The sequence below is a fragment of the Heloderma suspectum genome, chromosome 17 (genome assembly GCF_057233095.1).
Source record: "Heloderma suspectum isolate Gila_16-S chromosome 17, 16-S_ref, whole genome shotgun sequence".
Taxonomy (NCBI): Eukaryota; Metazoa; Chordata; class Lepidosauria; order Squamata; family Helodermatidae; genus Heloderma; species Heloderma suspectum.
In genome coordinates, this window is record NC_139474.1 from 22864291 (window position 1) to 22877053 (window position 12763).

Sequence of the window (12763 nt, forward strand, 5' to 3'; positions counted from 1 at the left end):
AGTGTCCGGGCGGGCGGCCCTGCGCGGCTATTCATACCGAGGGGGCGGCTCCTGCGGGACCGCTGGGAGGGGGTCGGCCTCGGCCCTTCCCTCCACGCGTTCGGGCGGCGGCGGCGGCGGCGGCACGGCCGCTGGCCTGGGAACTCGCTGGCCACCTCGAGGCAGGCTGGAGAGACCCGCTTAGCGGCCACGCCGCAGCTGGGGCGAAGGACTGGAGTGCGGCGACTTCAGCCTCCTCCTGGCTCCGGCGGACCAGTTGCCCGCAGCGAGGAAGCCACAGCATGCGGGGCGGGGCGGGGCGGGGGCGAGAAGACCCCTGGCTGAGCTGGAGCGGGCTGCGCTTGAATCGACAACCCCGCCGGTTCTAGAGGGGGAAGCAGCCCAACCAAGGACGAGCCTTGTGGCACCCTAGGGCCTAACACTTTCATTCTGACCCAAGTTTTCCTGTACTACAGACAACTTCATCAGAAATGGTCATCACCTTTTAGCACCAGGGGTGTTCCTTCTGACCCTGCTCCTTATTCTCCCAAATTCTTTCTGAATCTGGACCTGAGCCTCTGTTCTCACACCCACCACCCTGTCCGCTACCTATATGGTCTATGCGCTGGGAGGAAAACAATGAGAAATTGGGGCGGGGGGAGGATCCCTCATCCTCTGGAACTAAAATGTTGCGAACAGAACATTTTTTGGGGAAACAATGAATAACAGAGAGATGAGAAAGTGGCACAAACCCTTGCATCAGAAGGGGCCCCAAGGGGGCCTCACTGGTCCAGCATCCTGTTACCCGCAGTGGCCAGCCAGATGTCCTAACGGAAAGCCCACAGGGAAGGCATGTGGGCAAGAGACCTTTCCCAGTAGCTGGACTGGGAGTTTCCATCGAACCTACACAATTAGTAGTCATTGATCGCCTTCTCCTCCTGCATGAATGTGATAGATCCCCCTTTAAAGCTATCTAAGCTGGTGGTCACCATCACATCCTGTGGCAGAGTTCCATAGCTTCACAATGTGCTGTGGAGCATCGGAACTTGGAGGGAAATTCTCTTTTGAGCATAATATGACAAACCAAAGTGCTAAACCATCTTTGGGGAACACAGATCTGCTGCCTTTTTTTCTGGCCATGAGGACCATCCACAGCTGTGGAAACTGTGCTCTTTTCAAAAACAGCAAAGCATCTTAGGAATGTCTGACGTGCTCTGTAGCTGCATCAGACCAAAACCTGTCTGGTCCAGATAGTGGCCAGCCCCTCTTATTGGCCACTTAAAGACTAATGAATGTGTTCTGGCATAAGCGTTCATGGACTACCGTCCACTTCATCACTAAGTGTTAATGTGCAGTGCATACGAATAAGAGGGGTGGTGTGGAATGTACATAGTGAGGTCAGAAGGAAATTAAATGCAGAAAGCGCTACCTCAAGAAATGTATTAAGACTTTCAGCGCCACCAGGCTCATCCTTGTTTTTAGACCAACACAGCTGCCTCTCTGGCAATCGTTCTTTTCAAAAAGTTGGATTTCCCAGGTGCTTCCTGCAACTGCTCTGCCCCATTCAGGCTTTTGACCAGGAGTCAATGCAGCAGCAGCTTCCACTTGTAGCCCTCCTGGGCTTTCCTGCCACTTCTTCCATCTTTTTTCTGTTCACAGGAAAAGACGGAATAGCTACACGTCTTTTGATGGGTAGCGCTAGGAGCTCTGGAAGCTCCTCTATGGTGGGGAAAAAAGGAGGAAGAATCATTGGAAAACACTGGAGGATTCCAAGGGATGGCAACATCATGTGGATCCCTGTAAAATGCGAGTGAATGGCAACTCGATAGTAAACACCTCCTTGGGGAGCAGCCAGGTGCTACTTCTAGGTACGGCTTTGTGACTGTTCCCCCAAAACATAGGCAATGGCACCCCCTGGTGGACAGAACACTGAAGTTAGCGGTTAGGAAAGGCCCCTGTGGAATTGCAGGGAAAATCACCCGTACAGAGTCCCCCAGGCAGGGAGTGCCGCACCACACCTTTTGCTCTGAATACCTGTGACTGATGAAGAGTTCTGTGTGAATGCAAAGGCTGGCTGACAGCCTTGTGAAGGTTCCTGGGGTCCAATTAGGATACATCACCTGCCTTGCTCGGTCAGGCTAACTCACAAATGAAAGCGAGATGAAAGTAGTGGAAACTCAACAGTGGGGTCTCAATGCAGTCATGTTAAGTCACTCAACTTCCCTGGTATGTGTAAGGGATGTTGCTGCTGTGGCTGATCAGGGCTCATGAGTACTACTGGAGGGCTTTCTGAAGCCTAGGACAGCAAGACACAGTTGGGAATGGTTGCCATTGGCCAGAAAGAGCTCAGAGGTAGAGAGAGCCCCTGGTTTGCAAGCAAAAGGTCCCAATTCAATCCCCGGCAGCATCTCCAGGTAGAGCAGGATAAACTCCTGCCTGAAATGCTAGAGAGCCCTTGCTGGCAGTCTGTGTCAACAATACTGGCCAATGAACCAAGGGTCCAACTCAGTATAGGGCAGCTTCACATGTCCCTATTTAAAATCAGCCCTTGATTCAGAATCACGAGGACTAGAATCTTACTTTATTATTAAGGGAAGGGCTGTAGCTTGGTGGCAGAGCCCCTGCTTTGCATGCAGAGGGTCCCACATTCAATCCCTGCTATCTCCAGGTACGGCTGGAAAAACTCCTGCCTGAAACCCTGGAGAGCCACTGCTGCCGGTCAGTGTTGACAATACTGAGCTAGATGGACCAAGGGCCTGGCTCCATATAAGGCAGCTTCCTCTATTCCTAAATGCCTTCCCAGGAGGGTTTTTTTTTATTTTTTTACGGAGCACAGACACCATCCAGAGATACAGTGCAAGCTGACCGGCTTCTGTGGTGCCACCTGGCTTCCGTTCAGTGCTTGAAATCCAACGTGTTTCACTTAAGGTGATAATCCAAAGAAGCCACACACTAGCAGCCCATCAGGTGAATTAACGTTCTGCACCAGTGTGTTCTGGCGGCTTTCCTTCGCATTGACTAACGTGGAATCTCGCACTGCGTTGCCCTATGTTTTGAGATATCCTTCTGAAGCACTGATTCATACGCTTCTTGCTCCATGTCAAACTATGACAGAATTGATTCCAAAGCTGATATTAGGCCAATGCAAAGTCACAAAAATGTTCAAGCTTTTGAGATATCTGTCAGGCAAGGAACAGGTGGGGGAGGAGAGAGGGAGGAGGAGGAAAAGGGTGGCTTGATGAGCGCTTCAGGGTCAGAGTCTTGAGATGAAATATGGGAGGAGGCAGACATTCAAATGAGGCTCTACCAGGTGATGCATGGGTTCAGGTTGCGCCTGGGGCTGCCCCTAGGACTGCTGGGTTGAACAAACAAACAAACAATGGCTGATCTCCCCTTTTTTCAAAATATAAAATTCACCTGTTGCTCAGAACTGTCTCCATTCTTAGGCAAAACACTACAGGTTCCTTGGTAGGTAGAGAGAAGTAGAATTGATGTAGATGTTTGAAGCAGAGTTGGCAGTATCGGTGAAAACAATCACAGTTGTCCCCCTGCCCAAGGGAGCGGATGACTAGGGGATGAACGGCCTCCAGGCCGTTGGGAGTTTGAAATCCCTTTCCAAGTCCTGCTTCTCGCCACCGATGCATGCAGCCATCCATCAGGCCTCTCTCCTCTCTCTGACTAGCGTCCTGCTGCATCACTCCTTTTCTCCATCTCCGTCTTGCCCATCTCCCACCAAAGGCAGCTCTCCCTTCAAGGTCAGAATCTCACATCTTGCTGCAGTGACATCCTTGCTTCAATCACAGGGAAGGAGACACTCTCGCTTCTTATGCAACGTGGAGCTTCAGAGCTACCCAAGAAGGTTTTGGATTGCCACCTGGAGGCCACCACTCATGAGAACATGCTTGCCTCTGCATTTCAATGCACACAGGAAATCCTCACTGACTCCTTCACATATAAGGAGACACAGCTCAAGCTTAGATACTCGCAGTGTGGTGTATCCAGAAATCCAGGCCTATTCAGGGCTCATGTCCTTCTTCCATCTCATGTGTGGCTAGAACATTCGGGGGAGTGAGCACTTGCTTTGCATAGAGAAGGTCCCAGGTTCACCCAGTGTCTCCAGGTAGGGCTGCAAAAAATCCTGCCTGAAACCCTGGAGAACCCTCTGCCAGCCAGTGTTGACAACGTCCCGGGTTAGATGGACCACGTGGCGTCTGACTCAATATAAGGCAGCTTCGTGTGTTCCTATCAACAGGCTGGAGTTTTTAGCTGTATTTACTCACTGGTTTATTTTCTTTAAAGGAAATTTGCTTCCCATTGTAGTGAAAAACTGGAAGATAATATGCAGGTGGAAGAACTCGCTTATGGCATGACTTGGGTGCTGCAAAACCCCCTTTTTCTTTCACTGCGTTCTGCCGGCTCCTTCGAACAGGACAAGGCTTTCATCAGAGTATCACACCTCCAGGTACGACTGCACTTCAGGGGTGCCGTGCCGTGGCCTACTGTAGGGGCCTGCTGAGGCGTGGCAAATTGGGACGCGAAGCTGGGCTGGGGAAGAGGCTGTCGCCGTGTCTGTACCGTTAGAGGCACTTCCTGTTCTGAGTTGTGGGAAGGATCGTGGCTGGAGACTCCCAAACCTGGTCCCTGGGTCCTCCTTCCTGGGCGGACCCTGACCACCTCTCGGGCACTTCTTGATGCTAACTCAGAACTGCTGGGTCCCATTTCAAGAGGATCCAAATGTGGAGAAGTCATGGTGGAGTTCAGGTGACCAATTATTGAAATACAAATCCAAGCAAAGCCTGGGAGCAGAGCTCTTTGGGTCAGGGTGGGGGGGCCATTCACCTAAAGTGTACGGCCAAAGGAATGAACGAATAAAACCACTGCTGAGGAGAGGGAGACAGCATTGACCTTAGGTTTTGGCAACTGTTCAAAAAGATGGTCCATGCCATATTTTTCCCAGGGTAGTTGGCAATCCTATTTCAGCACCCCTTCAGAGCCGAATTCGCCATGCCTCAAGAGCATAAACTCTGAGCATAAACTCTGAGCATAAACTCTGGGGCCAAAAAGCTGACTGGGAGCCCCCCACTCCCGCACATACTCTCTTTGTTGGTGGGAGGTCGCTCAGCTCATTTGCCCAAGTGTGCTGGCTGGGAGGGCCCATTCAGTGGATGAGGTGGACAAAAAGATACCATCCCACCCCCTGAGAACAGTCAGAGCAGTTTCCTCAGTTTTCTTTAAAAAGAAAAAAAAACTTGATTGTGGAAAGTGTATGAGACCAGGTGACAGTCGTTTGTTCTCGGTCCCATGTATATTCAGTACACAGAAGCACTACCCCTTTTCTGTACCAGTCAGACATGGTGTTCTTTCATTCTCTCTGCCCGTCTCTGTGTCTCTCCAAAGAAGGCGGCCGGGGGGGGGGGGGGGGGATGGAGTCAAGCACTCTCCTCTTCCTCCTCCTCCTCCTGCTCATCCACATCCAGCTCTCGTGGAGGGACCTGGATGCCCAGTTTGGCTTCCACCCTCCAGAGCCTGCTCCGCACTTTCTGCAGCTGCCCCCTCAGTGCCTTGATGGATCTGAGGCACTCCTGGCAGTTCCGGAAGTCCCTTTTGCCTGGAAGGGAGCAAAGAGGCATTGACTGTTGGACCAGCTTCCCAGCCCTGTTCACATCCAGCACAAACCCTGCCTCCACCTACGCCTGCAATGCCCTTGATGGCCCTGTCACTCGGCCCTCCCTGTTTCTGGCTCCTCCGGTTCTACCAGACAAAGTTCTCCTGCTCCCTTTGCTGCCCCTGTGCAGGCAACTCCCTCTCTGCTCCCCTCTCCTCTTTCCAAGCCCAGCTCAGAGCACACCTTCCCCCTGGAAGCCTTTGGCTTCCCTCAGTCCTCCTCCGCAGCTGATATGTGGCCCAAGTACCTCTAAATGCATCTGATCTCACCTGCTCCTTCTTACCTTCCTCTGTTCTCTCCCCAAAGCCAAGCTTTAAACTGGTGGCTCCCTGGGCCAGAGACTTTTCTTTGTCCATGTTGCCCATGTATACTGATTAGTGCTGTCACTGGCTCCCTCTTTGCTTCTGGGCTCAATTCAAAGTGCTGGTATTATTAACCTTGAAACAGCCGCGTAGGACCAGGATGCCTTACAAACCTGCCCACATGCTGAGGTCAGCGTTGGGCCCTTCTCTGTATCCCATCACCATGGGCATGGTGAGTGGGTCCAAGAGAGGGCAGCCCTCTCGGCGGGGCACGTGCGCGCGCCTGCGTCGTGCAGCGACAACCTTCCTGGGGAGACACACTGTGCCCCTCCCCTGCTTCCATTGAGCCAGGCAGCGAGAGCTTTCCTTTAGCTTTTTACGCACAGAGACCGATTCCCGTGTTTTGTTGTTACAATGTCATGCTGTGAGGTTAACTGATTCTAATGCTGTATCTGAATGACCGTGTGACTACGCTAAGCTGCTCTGAATATCGGGTATAGAAAAGTGGGCTGCATGCATGTGAGACAACTCATCAAGGGCGCTGGAAGGGACTGAGGGGACGACGGGAGGCTTTTCTGAGACTTACGGTCCTGGAGGTGGTGGGCCTGCAGTTCCAAGAAGGTCTCCAGCACTTCTCTCAGGTCCCCGAAATCCGGCTGAAGAGGAGGCGGGGAGGGGGGAGGCGGGGGGAAGGGGTGCAGTGGGAGGGAGTAGCTGGAGACGGTCGGGGAGATGGATGCAACCTCCGCAGAGGCAGAGGAAGGAAGCAAACGGGGCCCAGAAGGAGATGCTGCCACAGCAAGGAGGCTGTTGGAAACCCCTGCCAGAAGGAAGGAAAGTGGATGCTTGGCCACAGCAGCCGGCAGGCCACGGCTCCCCCCACCGCTGCTCCCTCCTTGGTGGCTTACCGCCACAAGATGCTTGAATGGCAACGAGGGGGGCCTGGTGACCTGAAAGGCAGAACAGAAAAGAACATTTTGCACAGGCCCCCCCCCCCAAGGGACACTGGAATGCCCAGGGGAACTGGGGGGAGGCAGAGAGAGAGAGAGCGCAGTTCCAGGGCAGGGCGCTGCTCGAACCACCTTCTTTTTCTCTGTGCTGGAGCCGGACTTCGGTGCGGATGAGCCTCCTCTGGGTGCGGCAGATCTGCAGGCTGAGGGCCCGCAGGGAGCGCGGGAAGTGCTGGCAGGTGCGGCGGACGTTCAGCTCTGCAGCAGGAGACAAGGCACAGGACGATCCGTGCACAGGCTGCTTGCCAACGGAACAGGGATGGGGCAAAGCAGCTGGGGGGGCTGGGATACTTACGCCCCTGAATGTACTGGCCCTGCAGCTCCTTCAGGGCCTCCAGCTGCCTCTGCAGGACCTCCAGGGTGAGGGTGGGCCTGGGGGCAGTCGCTGGGGGTGGCATGGCCCCCGGGGTGCAGGGCAGCAGGGTGAGGGCCTGGGCCTGGGTGGCAGAAGAAGGAGATGGAGCAGCAGCAAAGCTTTCTGCAAGAGGCGAGAAAAGGCAGGGCTCAGGGAAGGGAGCTTGGCCCAGATCCCAGGGCAGTTGATCCCTCGTTCTGCTTCACATATGTGGCAGGCCGTGGCTTTGGGGTCACGGCTGGGATGGAGAGGAGGGGAAAGGGACACATCAGGCACACGGGCAGGGCCCCCAGCTTCTGCAAGCAGCACAGTGCCCGGCTCGTTCTCTGCCAGGCATCTGGAAGGAGCCGCCCTCTACCCAGCCAAACCCTGGCTCATTCAGGACTGGGGAGTGCTCCCTAGCTCTGAGCTCCCTGACCCCAGAGACCCCTTTTTGGCAGGAGATGCCCAGGACTGACCCAGGAGCTTTGGGGCATGCAAAGCAGGCTGTCTGGCCTGCTGTCTCTGCCCCTGCCCAGAACTGCCTTCTTCTTTGAGCGGGGGGGTGGGGTGGTGGTGGTCAGAGGGGGCCACATGGGTTCATTTGCAGTTCGGCTCCTGCAACAAGCCCTCCAGCCAGATGGAGGCACGCAGGCCTGCCTGGAAGCCACACCCAGAGCTGCTGATGGGAGCTGGGGCAGGCAGGTATGGCTCTCTGAGCCGGAGGCAGAATCAGGCCACTGGAGGAGCCCCGGCCTCTGAGACAGTGGGCCAAAGCCTCCTGCCTGCGCCTGCCTGCTGCCACAGCCCATCTTGTCCCCAGATGGGCGCTCGATGGGCTCGGGGGATGATGACCACGGGCTCCTCTTGGGAGCGCTGGCTGCATCACAGGCAGCATGGAGGGGGCCGCTGAGCCCTTCCTCCACTGGATGGATGTGGGATGCTGAGGGAGTGCTGCCTTCTGCCCATCATCCACACGCCCCCCGCCCTTGACCAAGCCAGACATTTCCCCAGAGAGCAAATGCCTTGGGGGATGGGGTTAGTAGCCCTGACATTCAGCACACACCCTGGACCCCCACTCACCATTCTCTATCTCCTCTTTCATCTCAGGAAGCCTGAAAAGATGAGCAAAAAATGTTCTTGGCAGCAGAAGCAAGCTGGGAATATTGTGGGATGCCAAGGGGCACTGTACAAACTCCCCCCGCTCCAGTTCACATGCACACACACAGACCCCGCCAATCCATCCAGATAGCCCTGCTAATTTGGGGTGTGTCCTGACATAGCCATTGGCTGTGGATGGTCACCACATGCTTGCAGCGTTTGCTCAAAAGTCCCACCTTCTCTTGGGGGTCACATTCAGGGAAACCCACTCAATTTGCAGCAGGAAACAGCCATTTACAGTCAGTGGCCTCTCCCACATCCCCCTATCCGCAACAGTTAACATTTTAAAAATTGTCATTTTAAAAGAAGGCAATGGACAAATGTTCATCCAAAGGAGCATCCCTGTACTTTGAGGGTTAAGGCAGGCGGCTTGCCAGTATCAGCGTTCCATTTGCTGGTCTGTCGTGGACGTTCCAAATGTGGAAGGAAGTTGGGGCCGCCCCACCGGAAGGTCTCCACCACAGCCCCTGCCTTTTGGGGATGTCTGGACACACCCTCAGCAGCTGCTCCTGAACTGAAAGCTTTAGGGCCATTCAAGGGCTCAAAAGCATCTCAGGGTCTGGATGGACATGAGGCAGCCACCTTGCTGTAGCTAAGCAGGTCTGGGTCTGGAGGGAGACCACCTGGGAACTGCCTGTAGCCACCTTGAGTTCCATGGTGGAAGAAAGGTGGGATAGAAATGTAATAAATAAAAAATAAAAGAGTAACTCACATCATGTTGTCTTTATGGCTGGACCTACTGGAGGAAGGAAAAGAGAAAGGAATGAGGCATGTTCCTTAGAAATGACATGGACTGATTTGGCATTACTTCGAATGAGTTCAAATCTCCAGGGCCAGATGAACTGCATCCTAGAGTCATAAAGGAACTGGCAGAAGAACTCTCAGAACCGCTGTCTATTCTCTTTGAGAAGTCATGGAGGACGAGGGAAGTGCCAGATGACTGGAGGAGGGCTAACGTTGTCCCTATCTTCAAAAAGGGTAAAAAGGAGGAACCTGGGAACTACAGACCAGTCAGTCTGACACCAATCCCTGGGAAAATTCTGGAGCAGATCATAAAGCAATCCATCTGGAAGCACCTTGACAACAATGCCGTGATTACTCGAAGCCAACATGGATTTGTCAAAAACAAGTCCTGCCAGACAAATCTGATCTCATTTTTTGATCAAGTAACCTCCCTTGTAGACCGTGGGAATGCTGTAGACATCATATACCTCGACTTCAGCAAAGCTTTCGACAAAGTGCCCCAAGATCTCCTGATGAGCAAACGAGCTCAAAGCGGGCTAGATGAAACAACGATCCGGTGGATCCACAGTTGCCTACAGAATCGGACTCAAAGAGTGCTTATCAATGGGACCTTCTCAAGCTGGGGAGAGGTAACGAGTGGGGTACCGCAGGGCTCGGTCCGGGGCCCAGTGCTCTTCAACATTTTTATTAATGACTTGGAGGAGGAGGTGCAGGGAATGCTGATCAAATTTGCAGATGACACAAAATTGGGAGGGATAGCTAATACTTTGGAAGACAGAAACAAAATTCAAAGTGATCTGGATAGACTGGAGCGCTGGGCAGAAAACAGCAGAATGGCATTTAATAGGGACAAATGCCAAGTTCTGCAACTAGGAAAAAGAAACCAAAGGCACAGTTACAAGATGGGGGATACTTGGCTCAACAACATTACAAGCAAGAAGGATCTTGGAATTGTTGTCGATCACAAGCTGAATCTGAGCCAACAATGTGCTGTGGCTGCAAAAAAGGCAAATGCTCTTTTGGGCTGCATTCAGAGAAGCATCGCTTCCAAATCCCGGGAAGTACTAGTTCCCCTGTACTCAGCACTGGTTAGGCCTCATCTGGAGTTCTGTGTCCAGTTCTGGGCACCACACTTTAAGAAGGATGCAGACAAACTGGAGAGGGTTCAGAGGAGGGCAACCAAGATGATCAGGGGACTGGAAACAAAGCCCTATGAAGAGAGACTGAAAGAACTGGGCATGTTTAGCCTTGAGAAGAGAAGACTGAGGGGAGATATGATAGCACTCTTCAAGTACTTGAAAGGTTGTCACAGAGAAGAAGGCCAGGATCTCTTCTTGATCATCCCAGAGTGCAGGACACGGAATCATGGGCTCAAGTGACAGGAAGCCAGATTTCGGCTGAACATCAGGAAAAACGTCCTGACTGTTAGAGCAATACGACAACGGAACCAATGACCTAGGGAGGCGGTGGGCTCTCCCACCCTGGAGGCCTTTAAGACGAGGCTGGACAGCCATCTGTCAGGGATGCTCTGACTTGGATTCCTGCATTGAGCAGGGGGTTGGACTCGATGGCCTTGTAGGCCCCTTCCAACCCTACTATTCTATGATTCTATGATTCAGCAGGAGTTCCAAAGTGAACGGAAGAGGCGGGGTGGGAGCGGGGGAGGTTCTTCCAGCTGTACCAGCTGAGCCTCTGGCCCCCTTCAGTAGCATGGCAGGTCCAGGCCAGGATCACGCCTCTGGCCTGAAACCTGCATCAGACCAGGAACAAGACAACTCAAAGCAACCCCTAGCTTCTCTGCAGGCTGTCTCTTGGCCCCTTCCCAATGGAGCTCAGCCAGGGGCTTAGGCTCCCTCCGCTGGTCAAAGCTCCCCCTTGGCTTGTGCTGGCCAAGGGTTCCTTGCCTGCCTGCTGGCCTGCCTGTCTTCTGAAGTCTGCCTGGGTCAAGGGATGGGTGCTTGGGGTCAGCCAAGAGCTCCTGGGAGCTCGTGCATTGGAGGTCCAGGATCTCAGCCCTAATGAAATATGGCGGAAATGCGCCGCAAGAAGAGACCCGGCCGCTCGTGTGACCGGTACGAGGTGAAACACACAGGGAAAGCAAAGAAGGCCCATCACTGCAGACGCAGAAGGCCGGGAGCCAGATTTCTCTACCCGGCAAGGTGAAATGACCACGGAAGAGCATCTTTAGAAAGCAGCCTCAAGTGGCCTTGCTTTGGGATGTCTGTGACAACCTTTGGTTCGTCCCCGGCTTTACCTCTGCTGAAAGCAGGAGAAGAAGCCCCCCATCCTGCCCCCGAGGCCGGCCTTGCTTGGCTACCAAATGTGTCGATTCTGGCAGAATCCTCGCAGGTCTCCGGGGAACCAGGAGTGCAGGATTCCGTGGTCAGTTGTGAGGTCAGAGCCACGCAGGAGGCCCCCCTGGGGGGGGCTGCCCACATGCAGATGCAGGGCCGGCACCTGCAGCTGGCGACAGTGGGCTGCTGCCAGCTCACCTGATGCCTGCCCTGCGCCCCCCCCCTTCTTTTGGCCTGGCACTCCGAGCTGCTGAGACAGCTTGATCTAGTGACCCATTTACTTTCCCACAATGCCCCTGCCCAAAGTTATTCAGGGGCATTGTGGGAAGCTGAAAGGATGGCTAGAGACAGTTGCCCAGAGCCGCTTGGAGTGCTGTCACTGCGGCCACAGAAGCCCACTGGGGGCCACGGGCAGAAGAGGGGGCCACCAGAGAACATTTGCTCAGGGCCCCCTCGGACCTGGAGATGGTCATGTGTAAATGCACCACTGTGGCAGATGCACCTGTATCCCCTGTCTTGCACCAGTTCCCTTCATGCTTTCCAGGGCAATTGCTTGTCCAGACCTCGTCCTGACAACCCCAAGTGGTGAATCCCCTGTTTCCTTCTCCAGTTCCGTCTTCATGAACTGGAAGAACGGATAAAACAGAGGACTGTCGGGGGGGGGCACCCCGATTCTTCTAGCAGGCAGCTCTCGGCCCCTTTGCTTGGTTCCGGGCAATCTCCCTCAGGGGAGATCAGAGCTAGGCGGCAGAAATCCCACCGACTGCTGCCACCCCCGCCCCACCCCCCGCATGCTCCACCGCGTGGCTTTTCTTGTGCTGTCTGAGGTGGCTGCTTCTGTGCGGGCGCGCGGGCGGGGCGCTTTCCTGGAGAGGTGGTTGGCCTTGGGGCTTGTCGGTCACCACCTTTGGCCGTGCCACTTCTTTAAAGAAACCGACAAAGTGGTATTATTTAGGGGCCTCTGAGCACGTACAGAAAGGGTGTCTAACTTCTTTCAGCCGAGGGCCAAATTCCATTTCGGAGAAGCTCTGGGAGCAGCCCGATTCCACCGGCGTCAGGGCCAACATCCAGCACACTGTAGCTTAGGGGTCTTACTGCCGGGCGCCAGGCCGCAGGAGAGGCATGTCAGCCTTTTAGAGGGGGGGCCTGCAGTGGCCAGGAAACCCCCAAATGACTGGGGGCTGGGGGAAAGAGGGCCGGGCTTGGCCGTCTGGGGATCTCCGGGGCCGAGGGGGCCTCAGGCGCTGCGCCCCCGTTGTGCCCCGAGCCTGCCC

General features: G+C 54.4%; 1 protein-coding gene across 1 annotated transcript; it reads right to left on the minus strand.

The window, feature by feature from the left end:
* Nucleotides 1-5277: 5277 nt before the first annotated feature.
* Nucleotides 5278-9186, minus strand: LOC146334746 (uncharacterized). The gene is made up of 6 exons (XM_084824531.1): nucleotides 9164-9186; nucleotides 8374-8405; nucleotides 7252-7434; nucleotides 6971-7154; nucleotides 6533-6753; nucleotides 5278-5587 (listed from the first exon to the last, which is right to left on the minus strand). Exons 1-6 carry the CDS (start codon nucleotides 9166-9168, stop codon nucleotides 5409-5411), a joined length of 804 nt encoding a protein of 267 aa, XP_084680657.1. The 5' UTR covers nucleotides 9169-9186; the 3' UTR covers nucleotides 5278-5408.
* Nucleotides 9187-12763: the final 3577 nt, after the last annotated feature.

What these genes read in the sequence shown, in the direction of transcription:
- LOC146334746 (XM_084824531.1), bottom strand. An exon ending in TCTCTCTCTGCCTCCCCCCA is followed by an intron (nt 6,754 to 6,970) that starts GTTCCCCTGGGC and finishes GGTTTCCAACAG; the next exon opens with CCTCCTTGCTGTGGCAGCAT. An exon ending in GGCCCACCACCTCCAGGACC is followed by an intron (nt 5,588 to 6,532) that starts GTAAGTCTCAGA and finishes GCTCCCTTCCAG; the next exon opens with GCAAAAGGGACTTCCGGAAC.